This window comes from Cyprinus carpio, chromosome B9, assembly GCF_018340385.1.
Source record: "Cyprinus carpio isolate SPL01 chromosome B9, ASM1834038v1, whole genome shotgun sequence".
NCBI lineage: Eukaryota > Metazoa > Chordata > Actinopteri > Cypriniformes > Cyprinidae > Cyprinus > Cyprinus carpio.
The window spans coordinates 28600264-28619291 of NC_056605.1; the positions used below are offsets into that span (position 1 = coordinate 28600264).

At 35.7% G+C, this 19028-nt stretch overlaps 1 protein-coding gene across 12 annotated transcripts in view; it reads right to left on the reverse strand.

Annotated features, from left to right (window-relative positions):
* The window catches only part of LOC109094865 (tensin-1-like), a 228682-nt gene that overhangs the window by 68357 nt on the left and 141297 nt on the right, over positions 1-19028 (reverse strand). For all 12 annotated transcript variants that reach the window (XM_042731811.1, XM_042731806.1, XM_042731812.1 and 9 more), the window contains 2 exons: positions 17533-17571; positions 2101-2142 (listed from right to left, as the gene is read on the reverse strand). In XM_042731811.1, coding sequence (XP_042587745.1) covers positions 2101-2142; positions 17533-17571 — 81 coding nt within the window. The remainder of the gene's footprint in view (positions 1-2100; positions 2143-17532; positions 17572-19028) is intronic.

Sequence of the window (19028 nt, forward strand, 5' to 3'; positions counted from 1 at the left end):
GATTTCACTTTTATATTTTCTGTTTCAAGCTGTTTTTTGTGCTTTGTCATTTTTATTTTACATATATATATACATTATATATATATATATATATATATATATAGGCACTTAGCTGAAATAAAATTCAAAAATAAAACAGATTTATTCATTTGTACTTGTTTTAGTTAACAATTATAACCCTGGCTTGGCTGAGGTGAGAAAAAAAAAAATCTGTAACCAGTCACTTTTGCTACAAGGATTTTAAGAAAAAAATTACTTAACACTCTACCAACTGGTTGTCAAATGAACAAACAAGGTAAGCAGTAACTCTACTCTAAGTGACACAGACTTACCAGTAAAGCACTTAACTTTAAGATGACTCAGTAAATGGTAAATCACCAAGTTCATACGATGGTTCATACACCCCTGGGTACATGCAGGGCTTTGTTTTTACAGCACGTCCTTCAGCTATGCTCCAGCTCAATATTGTATCAATAAAAAGATCTAATAATGTTTCAGGGGGATTATAAGAGTCTGTTTCTCTGTCCCTAAATCTCTGAACATACTCATGCTCATATGGACGGCTCCAAACGAAAGTCTGAATTTTATTTGGATCAAGGCAGTTAGTCATCCACAGCTGCGTCTGGTGTGAGTGTTCTTCACCCAGGCATGAGGGGGGTGAGGAATGGAGGGGCGACGGCACAACTGAACACACATGCTTGAGCTACGACATCTCTTCCTCTGCTAATCATTTAAAGTGACAGTGACATACCCAAAAATGAATATTCTGTCATTGATTATTCACTCTCATGTTTTTGAAAACCTTTCTTCTGTTGAACACAAAAGAAGATATTTGGAAGAATGCAGGTAACCAAACAGTTGCCGGTAGTCCACAGTATTTTTTTTCCAAACTATGTAAGTCAATGGCTACTGTCAGCTGTTTGATGATCAACATTCTTCAAAATATCTTCTTTTATGTTCAGCAGAAGAAGAAACTCATACAGGTTTGGAACAACTTGAGGGCGAGTAAACTTGAGGAACAACTTTTTAACCATACTGTCCCTTTAAAGCACATTCACTGGGCGGTCATTCTAGCCCCAGTGAGGCTGTGTTTATCTAATTCAACCAATAATTTGAGCTTCAGCACTCTGTGAGGTTTAGACTGGTGAAGTTTAGACTACAGAAGCTGCATAGCAACAGTGTTCACTAAAGACCTAAATATTTATATCTTAAAGCCGTTATTTCTGCAGCAATGTCAGTAATGACTTTACACTGTGTTCACACTGTCCCAACAAACGCCAGCACTTCAAACATTCTGCATTTGACTGTTGTACTTAGAACGTTGGAAACATAACCGTCATGTTCACACTGACCCAATAAGCTTGTCAATGTTCGCTTTTGGTGACTGAAAAGGAAAAGTTAGCAATTTAATTTCTCAAAATTCTATCTATAAATATCTATATAAATAAATACTATATACACACACACACACACACACACACACATAATTCTAAAAATATTTAGAAAAATATTACAAAAAAAATAAATAAAATAATAAAAAAACTAATTATAGTAAAACTATTATAAGTGTTAAAATGTTATTTTTCTGTACATACGTATTAGTGCTTTCAAATGATTAATCGCAATTAATCGCATCCAAAATAAAAGTTTTTGTTTGCATAATATATGTCTGTGCTGTGTATATTTATTATTTATATATAAATCCACACACATGCATGCATATATTTCAGAATAATATGCTATTTTTATATATTAAATATATTTCTTTAGAATATAAATTATATGAATATAAGTATAGACATGTAAATACACATACATATTTTCAAAATATATATATATATATATATATATATATATATATATATATATATATATATATATATATATATATATATATATATATATATATATATATATATATATTATTTGTTTGTTTGTTTGTTTATTTTTATAATATTACATACACACACACACACACACACACACACACACATATGCATACAATGCATGTATTTAAAATGTGCCACTGGTCATACCAATGTTAAGAAAGCATGCATGCACATGTCAATAGAGTTGTATAAGACGGTTTAAAATACTCACTGTTGTCTCTATAAGTTTCAGTGGAAGGTCATTGCTGGGGGCCTGAGGTGAAAGAAACAGACAAGAAAGCAAGCAATTAATACACTGACAAGCATAAATGACTGAAAAGGCTTCAGGCAGTCTGCTTTCCTAACACATTATATGTCAGCAGGACACCTGAAAGTTTGTTTTCTAGATTTGTAACTCATTTAAATGCAGTGAAAATTCACAGTAATGTTATGACACAGTCTTAAAATAATCTAAAGAGCAAAAAGTGCATTGAAATCACAATAATACTAATCATATAATGTTATATTAATGCAAATAAACTAATCATAACTTAATGAACAATCAAAAGTAAACAGCATGTTGCTACCAATGCCAATGTCATGGGTTCAATTCCCTGGAAATGCATGAACTGATATATGGATACAATCATCTGCCAAACACATAAATGTAAATGCAAAGTGTACACTATTGGTTAGGAAATGCTGTCATACACTGATCAGCCAGCATTAAAGAGTGAAAGAGAAGACATGGGCTGGCTCCAGTGTGTAGGTGCATCACTAAACAGCCTAAGTAAATATTTAGACACGAGCGCATAGCTCCAGCGTTACTGTGAATTTGCCTGGTGGCCGAGAAGCACCATATACAGAAGTTTAGCACAAGATCCACAGCACAGTTTATTCCCCCGTCAATTCAGAGCCAGAGAAAGGCATTTATTTATGAGGCCTCTGGCCCCCAGGAATCCATGATGTCACTGGCCAGCTTAAGTCTGGCTAGCCTCAGAATCAGGGCTCTGAAACGGTTCAAGGAACGAAAACGAAAACCGGAAACGAACAAAATTCTGACAGGAACAGAACCAGAAACAGAAACGAAATCGAATTTTATAGTTCCGAACAGAATCGAAAATTTGAAATGGCCATTAACTGGTTAATAACGGTATTTTATCGTTCCATTTAATATTTGAAATTGCTGTCAACCAATCATGAATTCCATTAGTACGGCCTATGCAAATGTGACGCTGAAGCCACCGAGTGAAATGTCCGCTCAGCTGTGAACTCATCATAGGTTCATATAGTCGCAATGGAAATGCACAGCCCTTAGAGTTTATCTGAGGATAGTGTAAGATGAATTCAACAGATCACACACACCTGCAGCGCTTCTGTGAATGGAGAAAGCCGAAAAACTATAGGCTTACATAATAAGGAATATAGGCATATACATTAAATATATTTCACTTAAATCATATTGACAGATTAATGAAACTAAAGAAAAAATGTGCTAAATTACGGTTCATTGTGACACATTCCAAAGATTTCAAAAAGGAAAACGAAACAGCAGAGAGTAGTTTTCTTTATTTTGCAAATGCTTTACAGTTTTAATTATTTTGCAAAAGCTTGACAGATTTGAATAATGTCTTGCTTCTGTATAACCAACCAGCATTGGTATGACCATCGCGTCGACGCCTTACGCGCACAACATCATTTTGCTATATTGAAGCCTGTACATTATCAAAATAAAATACAGTAAAAGAAACAAAAAAGTTACACTGCTCCGTTGTACAAAATTTGTTGCGTTCAGCATGACCGCGCCGCACTGTGCTGATAAAGCCGATGTAAAGGATGATGTTCTATGTTGATGAAAGTACAAACACTATATAATAAATAATATTTTAGCATCCAGATACATCTGGAATATGGAAACATCTGGATTTGTGACGAATGAGAGAGGTAGGCATCAGCTTCACCTTAAATTATTTTGTTTCTGGATTGACGTTTTTATAGCCTAAACTTTAGAGGATTTGTTTTGGGGAGAAACTAATAACTGCCTACAGGCATTTTAGCCTTCATTATTTCAGAAAATAATAGGGCTAATAAAATGCGATATAGATTTTTTTTTTTTTTAGTAGCCTACATTTGGCCAAAATCTAGCTGTGACTAAGCGCAAAATTGTTTAAAAAAAAATAACGTTATTAACTGGTATTTCTTCCACCCGAACCGATTTCGGAAAGGTAATAATATCAGAGGAACACAGGAACAGAAACGTTAAAATATCGATTCAGCTCTGAGTAAACAGATTTAAAAAAAAATGTTTTCGTTTTCAAGCCCTGCTCAGAATACCCATGTAAGTCTGAGATGGCACAAGAACACAAGAAATCACCATGAGGAGAAGGCAAGACATGGCAAGACAGCATTGAGATCGCTATGTCCCGCTTTACTTTTCCAGTATCAGGCAACTCTGTTGTTTTTCGAACTACCGTTGAACTATATATATATTTACATATATATATATTAACGTATTTATGCATATATATAGATACACACACACACATTTATAGGAAAAGAAAGAAAGAAAAGAAAGAAATATACACACATATATATATATATATATATATATATATATATATATATATATATATATATATATATATATATATATATATACACATACATACATACATACAAAAATATAGGTATATATATATATATATATATATATATATATATAGCAGAACATAAATAAAATAACATTTCATTTAATTATAAAATATTATACAAATATAAATTAAAACATTTTAAATTAATAATTCATAATTTTACATTAATAAAAATTTTGTTTATTTAAATATACACATATACACGTCATATATAAGATAAACGCATACATTTAAAAGTATCCATTTAAAATTAAATTAATGTGATTAGATTAGAGTAATGGCTGCTGAATCTTTTTTTTAAGTTTTAAATAAAGGAATATATATTAAATTAGAAAACAGTTATTTTAAGTTGTGATATTACTTTAAAATATTACTGTTTTTATTTATTAGTTTTTCTGTTTGTTTTTTGTCAAATAAATGTTGCCTTGGTGAGTATGTAAGTCTTCTTTCAAAAAAAGTTTAAAAATCAATCATTCCAAACTTTGGACTGGCAGTGTATTTAAAAACTTGTTTTTTTGTGATATAATGCATAAAAAAGATGTGACCAGCATCCTGGGAATTGTTTAAAACCTAAAGGAGATTCAAAACAGCCTCCGCTGAAAGGCGAAACCTCAGGCTTTTGAGGTCTGAGTGGTCAATGATGTAATGTGAATCATCAAATCTGTGTTCCGCAAGAGACCCTACACGTCTGTCTCAATTCCTGAGAAAAAAAAAAGAAAAAGGTCTGTCTTCCAAGAGTAATAAAGCTGGAGGGAAATTATACCCCAGCTGTAGAGTTTGCACTACTGCAGCCCCCAAAACAGCCTCCCAGAGCTGAGGCTCGACCGCTAACTAGAGCGCATCCGCTCCACCGACACCAAGCGAGAACGCTTGGCAACCTCATCTTTCTGCATGCTTCTGAGAGCCTCGTTATGTCCATCTAGCATGACCACCACCAAACCCATTATGGTTCTCGCCAGTCACACAAACACGTCAGTCAATTAGATACAGTACAACCGCTGGCCTAACAACACAGAGCAGAAAGGTCATCATCTAGGTCACCTATCTCGGTTATCTGTCTCTTTTGCCAAGAAGTCCCATTCAGCAGTTTTTACAACCACATCTGAGGGAAAGCAGAGATTTCAGAAGAAGTTAACAACACACAATTCAAGCATTTCATGGATAAACTCTCCTCAGCAACAACAACATCTAGTTACAGCCGCGTCTGGGAGTGTGCTGGGATTCGAATGTAAAGATTGGGTCGGCTGAGAACCGTGTGCAGATCAGACGCATGATAATAGTGCCGCTGGGAAACTTTTTCTTCTCCGCTGCTTCAAATGTTAAACCTTAACACATTTTGTCAAATCTGACACACTCTCTCATCTCGCTTCATCGGCGCTCAGTATTTTGTAAACTGTTCTCCTCCACAGCTTTCTACGACTTTTGGTGTTTACTTTCATCTTTCTTTGATCCTTGACTCTACTGCTTTTCAGAATCGGCCAAAAGTGGACGTGAAAAGGAAAAGATCTGAGACTGCGATCATGTGAAGGTACAGTCGAGTGAATTTTGCACTGCATCAAAGACACCAGTATTAGTCCTTTTCACGAAAGACCATGAAAAGACTTTCAGACTTGACTTTTTAGATCTGCTTTTATTTAGCTGTGTTATCATTAACAAAAACCTAAATGCAAAACATGGTTAACCGAATTTTTTTTAAAAAAAAAACTAACATGACAGACAGTTCAAAAATCAAATAAAACGATAAAAAATTTAAATAATAAAACAAAATAAATGCTAACATAGCTGAAACAAGACAAAACAAAACAACATTCTCGAGAAAAAAAAAAAAAAAAAAACTATGATGACTGTGGTTTACAGTATAACTACAGTGTTGATGGCAGAGACAGTTTCCCAGGATGTTGGGTTAAGATTATTGCACCATAGTACCGATGGTGAGCAATATTTTGCATTGAGCAAGCCACCAAATCTTGACTCACCACAATCTTGGACAAAAGCTGCAATTTTTGTACATCAGTGACAAAGATTCTTAATCATCAGGCTACTATTGCCAAAGTAAAGTCAGTGCTCTGGTCTTACATGCTCAGCAAGACTTCCTTCAGGCTTATGTGGTTTAGACTGCTTCTTAAAATGTTAACAAGAACATTTTCATCTCCAGCATTCATATCTTATGGAGCAGGAGTTTAGTGGACAATGATCCTGTACAGAGTGCGTCGGGTGAGGTCAGTTTCATCCTGCTGTTTCACAATAATTGTCAGGGTAGCTCTTGCAATCCACTCTTCAATTTTGAACTCATCCTGAAACTAAGCAGTGTTTAACTTTGGGTAAGTGATTAAGTAAGTAAGTAAGTAAGTAAATGCTCAATCTGTCAACAATAACAACAACAGCAATAATAATAACAATATCAATAACAATAATAATAATTATTATTATTATAAATGTGTGTTATTCTCCTAGCAAAAAGAAGTATGTGTGTTATTTTCCTAGCAAAAAGAAGGCAGTTAAAAACAAACTTTAAATGCTGTCTTCAAATTTTCTTATTTGGAAATATTCATGTAAATAGGTTTTATAGGCATTATAGATAAACAAACGTGGATCTGTTTAAAATGTGACCTATAGAAATAGAAATGTGTATTTGATTTTCACATGCTTCTTTATATTTAATAAATTTAATGGACCAGGGGTACGTTTCCCAAAAGCATTGTTAACTACCTATGGTCGTAAGTTTCATTGAATTCAATTGGTAATGACGGAACTTGCCACCATAGTTGCTTTTGGGAAATGCAGCCCCAGATCCGAAGAACAATTCAATTTATTTGTTAACAGAATTTCTAATTCAATAAATTCAACTTCCGGTCAATTTGGCCAATTTTAATTCCAACTCATGAATTATAATGAAGTCAATTCTTAACTGATGCTATGTGACAAAGTGACAAACACTTAAGGTCTGAGGTCTTGAGAAATTCCCAGCTCTAAGTATGAGCCACAGTCACAGAACAGTGAGGCGTGTTTTAGTGAGCAGGACTAACAAGGGCCGCCTGACAGGATTACAGGATGAGATCTGTGCACCGACGGATGCTCAAATTCATCAAAGAGAAAGAGAAAGAGAAACTCATGTGTGACTGACTTGATTTGGTCCAGACTGACACGGCTCATCATATGATCATGCCACTCGCCTGAACCGATTTACAGAACACAAATTATAGCCCACTTAAGTAAATACTGCAGGAGGGAAAAAGACCAGGGAGTTTCCAAGCACGAAGGCACAAATTGAGTGAACAGAGCCTCCTTTAAAATGACATGAAGCTAAAATAAACCCAGACGGTACTTATGTGAAACCATGAATGCACTATTATCATTATAATTAATATTTCTATCCTAAATCTAGATCTACACAGGATGGTCAACATTTCCAAAGAGAGTGTCATCTGCTACACTGATTCTATATCATCATAAGAGATTGTGAGTTTACTTTTTAAATTGCAATAATGCTATGTTGCGTCCAACTGGGAACGGCTGAATTTCCAACTGGGAAGAGAGCAAAAGATGCACTTTCAATTTGGAAATGCGGACAACCCACAATTTAGATGCTGACGCATGCAGAGATGGTGGCACTTAGAGAGATGCACATAGTTAGTATTAAACAGTCTATTTTAGGTTTAAGCAAATAAAATAAATTCTTTGTAAATCTTCTGAAATATGTAAATCTGCAGAACTAATGCTAGCATTACACAGCATTGTTTACACTGCAATTTAGTCTCTAGACGACTTGTTATTTTTTTATTTTTTGACAACCTGCAAACATCCTAAGTCAAACATCCTAAGTCTTGCCTGCTCGGCTAGGATAAGTTTGTGGGGCATAGGAGGAACTGGATTAAGTTGGTTTCAGTCACATCTTAAAAATAGAAGCTTCTCAGTCAATATTGGACAATATTTTTCTGGGGTGGTCCCTCTGACTTGTGGGATCCTCCAAGGGTCTATTTTGGCCCCTTTATTGTTTTCTTTAGATATGCTTCATTTAGCCCCTATTTTTGAAAAGCATGGCTTGTACTATCACTGCTATGCAGACGATACTCAACTTTATTTGCCCCTGAAACATAAAAATGGTATAGACCCTCTGTGCCTGTCTTTCTCATGTAAATTTGGGTGTTTTATCTTCTTCAGTTAAATCAGGTGTAAAAAAAAAAAAAAAATGGGCGTTTTGTTTGATAGTGCACTTAAATTTGATAGGCAAATAAATGAACGTTGGCAAGAACGCTGGCTAAAGTGAAGACCTTCCTTTCTTTTAAGCACTTTGAAACTGCGATTCATGCTTTTATTTCTTCTATAATTGATAATTGTAATTCCCTGTATCTGGAAATAAACAGTTCTTCAAAATCTAGATTACAAATCATCCAAAATGCAGCTGCACTTCTTTTAATCAGTGTTCGTAAATACGAACATATTACTCCTGTGTTAATGTCTTTACATTGGCTCCCAGTACATTTTAGAATTGATTTTAAATTGCTTTTGCTTGTTTTTAAAATGTTAAAATGGCCTCGCTCCCCTTTACCTCTCCGACCTGTTGTGTGAATATCATCCGGAAAGAACTCTTAGGCCTGCCAATCAGAGTTTGTTAACTGTTCCAATGTCAAAATTAAAATCTAGGGGTGATCAAGCTTTTGCCATAGCCACACCTAAACTTTGGAACACGTTACCGTTCCATATAAGAACTGCACAAACATTACATATTTTTAAAGTGCTATTTCGACCATTATCTTTCGTGCAGTGTGTCATGTAGCTATATGTGAACATAAACTATCTGCAAAGTTGTGAAGCCAACAGTGTACGATAGATCAAGTTATTATCTGTCAAAAAAAAAAACGAGTCGACTTGCAATTACCGAAATGAGTCATCAGGAATTTGAATCTTATTCTGAAGTAACATATTTGCATAATGTCCACCCACGTTTTAATTCGCCAACTTGCCTGCCCACAAACACAGTTAAGTTTCTATGTGGTTAACATCATTTCTAGAAGACGCTGTCTTCCAGAGATCGTCCAGCCCTACTCAGAACTGCAAGTTAATATCTTGCAGTTCTGCATTTACTTTTTGCTTTTATATCTTGCAATTGAAGTAAGAAAAAAAAAAACTTTATTTTTGAGATAAAAGTCCCATTTTATGATGGAACCAAGCTTTAGTATAGCTATAAATAAAATAAAATATAAAATTAATTAATTAAAATTAATATATATATATATATATATATATATATATATATATATATATATATATATATATATAAATAATATAAAATAAAATGATATAAAAAATAAAATAAAATAAAATAACAAATAATATTGTAAATAATAATAAAAGAAAAAAAAATGCCTAAAATTTTCTTTTAATATTAGACATCCAAAAACTTTTTTTGACCACCTTTGACCACCATTTTGGCCTAAACAACCTGGTACAACCAGATGGTAGCTGGTTTGTTGCTGATTTAAGATGGTTAAAAACCATCTAAAACCACCTAAAAACCATCTACTGTTTTCCAGCAGGTTATATGTCACCTTTACGGTCAGAAGCCAGGGATATCCCACTTCCGACTTTAAAGGGAAAGCAGCAAAAGTGTTTGTGAAATGTTGTACCCACAGTGAGCAAACATAGGCCAGAGAGAGATGGGGAATCACGTCAGTTTGGTAGATGCCCAGTGGAGTTGAGGGTGTGTCCACGCTGATTCAGTGAGCCTGGTTCTTTCCCTCCCTATGTGGTATTCCAGCCTCTCCTCCGAGATCCCGAAATACTCGCCCTTTGTTTTGCTGCAGTTACTCTGCATTTAGAACAAGGCTCCCTGTGTCCTCCTGTTTCATTTCGGCTACATGTGGGTTAAATTATAGTTTAACGTTTCACTGCGATCAACTCTGTTTGTTCCTTTTTTCCCCCTCTGGAATACATATGATCAGCTGCTATTTGTCCTAAATCACTCCTTTGACCATAATTCGTATGCAACAGGTATAAAAGGCATTTTTAAAAGCTTTCATGTGCATTTCTGTGGGCCACAGATTTATAGCCCAATGAAAATTCCTAAAACCACACAGTTAAAAAAGGCATTTTGTCAAATGTACCATGTGCTTGTCCGACTAATGATGGGAAAAATTGCTTGTTCTATGTTCAGAGTTCTTAGACATTTAGTCACTGATCGTAGTTCAACTGCTTACAGAACAGCGACGATGTAGATCAGATCTGTCCTCAAAAACAGTGCAGGGCTAAAGAAACAAAAGGAAACCACAAAGAAGAGGCGGCGTTTGAAGCCCAAGGTGAATGCACTGTGCACACTCCATATTGCCTGCTGCCCCCTATTGGTGGCTATAAGAAGTGCATGTTCCTATCAACAACACAGTGAACTACTATACACGTTCTATAAGGTTCAAAAACTGTTCATTACATATGCAAGTTTCTAAAGCCAGACAGATGAATGTATTTGAACATGGCCACACTATCACATTAAGGACACCTACTGAGTATTAAGAAACTTAAAGGGAGAGTTCACCCAAAAATTAAAACTCCTTGTCTTTATATACTCAGCCTCATGTCATTCTAAACCTGTATGACTGACTTTCTTTTTGGCAGAAGCATAGAATGTTCACAAAGACATTAGGATAAATAAATAAAGCTGAAATTTAAATTCTTGTGTGAACTATCCCTTCAAGAGGAGTAACAATAACTAGCGGTAAAAGTAAAATAAGGTAAAGTCCTTCAAATCTGTACTGTTTCAGGCTGTGTGTAGCACCTACAACTCTGCAGTTCCAACGATTACAACAATTTCAGTACCTACTGTTACATCATTCTGTCGCAATGTGATGCAACTTTACAAAGAGGCTGTTTCTGAAGGATGGGCATGCAAAAAAGACAAAGAAGCCTTAAAGGCAGTTGTAGGTTAGGGTCAAAGGGAAAATTAAACATGATCAATGACATTTCTGAATGTTTGTAGTGTACAACCATTTGGCTAACATTTTATGTATATAAGATTACTGTTATTAACAATTTCATTATAATTTATAATGATTCTATCATTATAATTTAGTGAAATATATCATTAAAAGAAATCACATAATATATAAAAAATTATATATAATATACATTTATGTATAATTTTGAAATAATTAAAATATATAATATATAATTTTATAATACATAAAAAAGATTGAAAAAAATATATACAATTTATATATTTTAATTAATTATTGAATTAATTAAAAAAAAAAAAAATTAAAATAAAAAAAAAATAATAAATGCCTGATATGACCCCTTTTAAATGGTTGAGTGCTCTTTTTTTATGGGGCTTAAGGGCTTGAATAGGTCATCGACAGCACAAATTCACTTGCAACCCCTCATCATATGGGATTATTCAATAACTCTGTGTTTTGGTTCATAAACTGTGGAAGGGCAGCTGTTCGGCTTGCAGAACTGAAGATCTCTGTCGAAACACAGCACACGGAGCACCTAAAAAGGACATGTTGTTTCATTGCTGTCTCCAGCACCTCAGAGTCAATTACAGTATGATTTAAATGTGTTTGGTTACTGTCCAGACATGGCTGAAACAACAACAACCCTTGATAAATAAAAAATCATCGACAACTAGGGTGGAAAGTTGGCCGGGTCTCCAGAGTATCAGACCAAGGATGCAGTGAAAATTACGATGTACGTCACTATGTGGGAAGATTTGCATAACGCAGCCCAATTTACGCAAAGAAAGAAGGCTTAACCTTTGATTCTCGCTGTTGCCATTAGCGCCTTGTTGTGGAGACACGGTTTCTTTGTGAAAGCGAAAATACTTTGTTTGGCCTTCCAAAAGAGGACACAACTAGAAATCAGTGGTTAAGTTGTATTAACAACACTGTTCCAGAACAGTTCAACCCAAATATTCAGATTTAAATTGTATTTATTTACAGAGGTATATGATGTCACACTTGCCTGTGTGTGAAGACGATCTGCAGCGCAAATCCGTGAATGAATGTTCTGAAGTGAGGTAAACTTCAACAGATTTCCCCTGCTCAGGGAGTAGGGAGCAATTAACACTGTGTAGGGACCATGTCAATGGAAACACAGTTCATGCACGGAGCTCGCTTCTAACAAGCTGATTATCTGAATTAACAAAGAGAGAGATGCAAAATATGCAGAGCTGGGGGGTGCGAGGACTGGGATTGAGAACCACTGGTGTAGAGTAGTGCTTGTTGTTTGTCCGATCACAGTATCACAGAAAAACACAGTATCATTATAATCCGTAATTATGTCCCCACTGAATGCAACAAATGGCTCGTTTGTAATGGGTTTTATTGTTTTGGTCTTGTAGCGCCGGTGTTCTGATCAGGACACGCATCACAGTATGGTAAGGGGCGTAACATTTCCAACACATGCTCGAGGTATTCAGCCAATCACAATGCACTGGATAGCTGACCAATCAGAGCACCCCTCTCTTTTCATACCGATGAGCTTTGTAAAAAAAAAAAAAAAAAACGACGCGTTTCAGAAGGCGAGGCATAGATGAGCAACAATAATGTAAAGTATGTGGAAAAAAATGTGTTTTTTGAACCTTAAACCGCATAAACATTTTATTACACCAAATACACAAAATAATGTTCTTTTTAGCAACATCATATGACCCCTCTAATGAACACCTGCAACTTTAAGGCACAATACAGCAGGGATGGAAAAAATGTAAACAGATGGGACGTTGTGCATTTCAGTGCCACTCTGTGTTTACATTACACTAATGGAGGGTCCGTGCCTGCCTTCCATCCCAGGAGAATTCTACGGAAAGAATTCCGAAGATGGTATTCAGCTAAAGAATTCCGAGCTGTGAGAACCTGCCAACAGAAACGTCCCAAAGCAAACCTCTGACCCTGGGTTAACGCTCATAACAGGGGAAGGACGTCACAAAGGACCCCCGCCCCCCCAAAGAAGACTCCTACAGTTCATATATTAAATAATGCATCGTATGCGCTGAGAAAACGAGAGAGGATGCGAAGCAGAGAGCCTTAAGGGGCCTGGGCATGGAGCGTAAACACAGAAAGATCTGGAAAGACCAGAGTAATGCTGGTCTGCTTAATGTCATCCGAGGCCCGGCATGCGTTTCACCCTCTCATGGCCAATTATGGCCAATATCACATTGTGGTGAAACAGACCCAGACCAGATGGCTCTAGAGGACGGCAGACAGCTCTGAGAGAGAAAGCCTGAAGCCTGTCTTCAATTTATAAGCAGCGATGTAGAGAGCATATTACTGAGATAATGCCCCCTTAATGTATGTGCCTGGCCATCTACTTGTGTCATATCAGAAAGTACAGCATAACAGATCACCTTGGATAGGGCACGAAAAGTTAAAAACACACTGTACTTGAAAGGATCAGTTCATCTCACAAAAACATGTCCAGGTCACATACAATTTATACTTTATACTAATTTATACTTTTGTAAAAAAATAAAATAATAATAATAATAATATATAATTAATTTATTATTATTAATTAGTTGGTAGTAAATATTTTATTTTGTCAAGGAGAGATGAAAAGTTTCAAATTTTTTCTTTTATTTGACTTGTAAACTGTAAAAGGATGTGCTTATTTAAAAAAAAAAATAGCCTTATTCATATAAATACAGTAAACATTACTTTAATAACAATTTTTAATAACAACTACCTGACATGCTGTGTTATGTTTTTAAGATTATATCACCTACGGTGAAAATGTTCATCTATAATTGTTAATTCACACAGGCATTTGATCCTTGTTATTGTGTTTCAGATCACAGGTCTAACCACCAGCCAGCCAGCACATTTAGCAGAGGAGAATTTACCAAACATGGAGCGAGGAGAAAGCAGGTCTACAAGACTCAGGACGACCACAGAAATACTCCTGAATTCACTGAAAAGCCATTAAACAGGGTTGTTTTTGGCATCAGTGAGCTGCGTCATTGTAAACAGTGAGTTCAGCAGCTTTGTCCTTGCTGAAGGCGGTGTATGTGTGTGTGTGTGTGTGTGTGTGTGTGTGTGTGTGTGTGTGTGTGTGTGTGTGTGTGTGTGTGTGAGTGAGTGAGTGAGTGAGTGAGTAAGAGAGAGAGAGAGAGAGAGAGAGAGAGAGAGAGAGAGAGAGAGAGAGAGAGAGAGAGAGAGAGAGCTGAGGGACAGTGGCACAATCACAAAAAATTTTCTCCACAGATTATAGGTAAACATAATCACTAAATATTCATGTTTGGGTTGTTCAACCTGCAGGTCCAAGCCAGTAGATTCTTCATTTTCACTTTCTATCTGGACAACTGCTCTGAGTTTACTTCACTGTTGTCCCTAAAATACCTGTTTATGTGTTCTACTTAGAGAAGTTCAGCTGCCACAGACCACCACGATCACATCGACAAAATATCTCTCACAATTTTAACTGTCATCTTCACTTTAACATTAATCTTAAATGATCGATATACAAACCCGATTCCAAAAAAGTTGGGACACTGTACAAATTGTGAGTAAAAAAGGAATGGAATAATTTACAAATCTCATAAACTAATATTTCATTCACAATAGAATATAGATTACATATCAAATGTTGAAAGTGAGACATTTTGAAATGTCATGCCAAATATTGGCTCATTTTGGATTCCATGAGAGCTACACATTCCAAAAAAGTTGGGACAGGTAGCAATAAGAGGCAGGAATAGTTAAATGTACATATAAGGAACAGCTGGAGGACTAATTTGCAAATTATTAGGTCAATTGGCAACATGATTGGGTATAAAAAGAGCCTCTCAGAGAGGCAGTGTCTCTCAGAAGTCAAGATGGGCAGAGGATCACCAATTCCCCCAACGCTGCGGGCAAAAAATAGTGGAGCAATATCAGAAATGAGTTTCTCAAAGAAAAATTGCAAAGAGTTTGAAGTTATCATCATCTACAGTGCATAATATCATCCAAAGATTCAGAGAATCTGCAACAATCTCTGTGCGTAAGGGTCAAGGCCGGAAAACCATACTGGATGCCCGTGATCTTCTGTTCTGAATGCTACTGTAATGGAAATCACAACATGGGCTCAGGAATACTTCCAGAAAACATTGTCGGTGAAAACAATCCACCATACCATTCGCCGTTGCCGGCTAAAACTCAATAGGTCAAAAAAGAAACCATATCTAAACATGATCCAGAAGCGCAGGCGTTTTTTCTCTGGGCCAAGGATCATTTAAAATGGACCGTGGCAAAGTGGAAAACTGTTTCTGTGGTCAGACGAATCAAAATTTAAAGTTCTTTTTGGAAAACTGGGACACACATGTCATCCGGACTAAAAGAGGACAAGGACAACCCAAAGTTGTTATCAGCACTCAGTTCAGAAGCCTGCATCTCTGATGGTATGGGGTTGCATGAGTGTGTGTGGCATGGGCAGCTTACACATCTGGAAAGGCACCATCAGTGCTGAAAGGTATATCCAAGTTCTAGAACAACATATGTTCCCATCCAGACGTCGTCTCTTTCAGGGAAGACCTTGCATTTTCCAACATGACAATGCCAGACCACATACTGCATCAATTACAACATCATGGCTGCATAAAAGAAGGATCCGAGTACTGAAATGGCCTGCCTGTTGCCGGATCATAAACACCCATAGAAAACAGTTGGCGCATCATAAAGAGGAAGATGTGACAAAGAAGACCTAAGACAGTTGAGCAACTAGAAGCCTGTAATAGACAAGAATGGGACAACATTCCTATTCCTAAACTTGAGCAACTTGTCTCCTCAGTCCCCAGACGTCTGCAGACTGTTATAAAAAGAAGAGGGGATGCCACACAGTGGTAAACATGGCCTTGTCCCAACTTTTTTGAGATGTGCTGATGCCATGAAATTTAAAATCAACTTATTTTTCCATTACATTTTCTCAGTTTAAACAATTGATATGTCATCTATGTTGTATTCTGAATAAATTATTGAAATTTGAAACTTCCACATCATTGCATTCTGTTTTTATTCACAATTTGTACAGTCTCCCAACTTTTTGGAAACTGGGTTTGTAATACTATTAACAAAAAAAATTTCTAACTTAGATTTTTTTTTTTTTTTTCAATTGTAGTATTTCTATTACATTGACTTTTTGAAGTTTTTCATCTAATATTTATATGCAATATTATTTCAGATTTATAAAATTATATTTTTCTAAAAGCAATAAGCCCTGTGAAGCCGTGGTTTACAGTGAACTCAGCTTCACGCTGTGCCTAACAACGCCCCTTAGCTGTTATAAATTCACTGTAAACTGTTTAGTGAATGCTTACAGATGCAACACAATTCCATGGTGAATAAACCTGTATTTTTGCAGTCCTGTAGCATTTGTCTCATGTCTTGAAAATGTTTCTGTTCTCCAGCCTGTCAGTTTCCATACTTGTCTCAGAACATCAGTTTTTAGGGTTCAGCTGATTAGTCTTTAAACAGGCCATCTGATTTCAAATGTGTTTATTCAGTACCTGCATGCACATCCACACAACACTCACTCTACCATTTAATACTTTATCTGGGAAGTGATGGAGGGAAAGAGAGGGAGAATAAACCAAACCATGTCCAACTGATGAAAGCCAAACTTTCCCTCGAAAAACAGCTAAAAATATGCATTCCATTTTGAGGACACGATGTACAACAAGAGACTTTTTAGTAACACGGGCAGAGTAAGGATGGATTCCAGCTTGCCTTGCACGGGCAAGCGTACATAGGAGGAGGAGGAGGAGGAGGAAAGAGAGACCAAAACACCATTTAAACCAAAAAAGGAATGTTCACTATGCTATCGCTCATGCTTTGTTATTCCCCCTGGCTTATTTAGATCTTGGGAGAGATCTGAACCAAAGCCCCCAGACCTCTTATAAATATTAACGGTTGTGGGATGATACGTTCTGGCCTCCGAAGCAGACAAACATCCCTTTATCATCAATCTGATTAACAGTGCAGATTCCAAGTGATGACGGTTCTAGGAAACGATCAAAAACGGGTCATCAAAACAACCACAGACGTTCTTACCAGTTCATAGTTGGCAACAGGAACGCAGGAGGATGATACCTGCAACACACAGAAAAAAAAAAAACAAATGTCAGGCCTGATTCTGTGACTTTCAAGTCAACACATTTTACCACCGTGATGTGACATTTTTCAAGTGAAATGGGATTTTCAACAAGAAATAATGCAGGATGGGACTTGATTTTATCCAGTCAGAGTGAGGTGCTTGGAAGAGAGAGACTGAAGAAGGATTCATGAGATTGGCTGAAACAGAAAGTGGTTTCAGAAGTGGTGCAATTTATTACATTTTGATAAAAGGTTACCAAGACAAACATTTTGCTTTAATTTGGAAAACACGCACAGATGAACTGACAACCTGATAACTTTCACACAGAACATGTGATGATGATGTCATTAGGTCACATTGAGTTATTAGACTGTGCCATCTAGAGTTTCATGCCAGAACTCTGTATTTCAGTATATTCAGAGTGTTCAGAGCGAGTTTTTTTTATAACGGTTGTGTTTATGTACGCATGGCGATCAGCCGCAACACTGACACTATTGCATGTTCTGACAGAGGAGCGTATTCACTGATGACATTGAGGCGAGCCGCCTTCAGATCGCTGAGATTCCAGAATGGTTTCATTTTTCATTTGTATTTTGGTGTGTTTAGTGTTTATGAATGGATCCATAGTAGTTTATATGCAGTCCTTTGGCATCTCCCTGTGGTCTTGTTTGGTATTACAGGTTATCTTAGTGCTTGTTAACATTACGGTATAATTGTGCTTTATGTATTTTTAAGTTGTATAGAATATCTGCAGTGGCATTTCTGCAAAGTATGCTTGCAAAAAAGAACTTGGAATGTTTGAATATCTGGAATTTGTTTTGTTTAAAAATAATTACATGTAATTGAATAGTAATAACACTAGAATACAAAAGGCTGGGCTTGCGGAACTGATTTTTATTTTTTATTAATTAAATAATAAAATTAATGCAATATAAAGTTACATCCCAGCAAGCTCTTTTATTTATTTATTTTAAATTTATTTTATTATTTATTTATTTATTTTTCACTTGGCAGATCTCGAGATTCTCATTTGAAAAGTAGATCCCCACACAAAAAAGTGTGGCCACCCCTTATACACAGTATATACTATTTTAGTATTTATTCATATTTTGAGTAAGCTTTTATTTTAATATTTTCAGTTTTAATTTGAAATTTGTTTAGCCGCTTCTATTTAGTTTTAATTCATTTCCATTTATTTTTCAGTCATTTCTGTACTTCAGCTTAAACATATTTCAGTTAGCTGTTAGGGCATTTTTATTTAATTTTTAATTAATTTATTTATTACATTTTGACTTCATCTAATAAATACAGTTTTTTTTTGTTTTTTTATTTATTTCATATTTATTTCAATAACCGAAAACACTTTTAGATGAAACTCAAAAAAAGTATCTAACAGGAAGTATTTCCACCTCAAAATGGATGATTTAGCTTATATACTAAATAATAATAATAA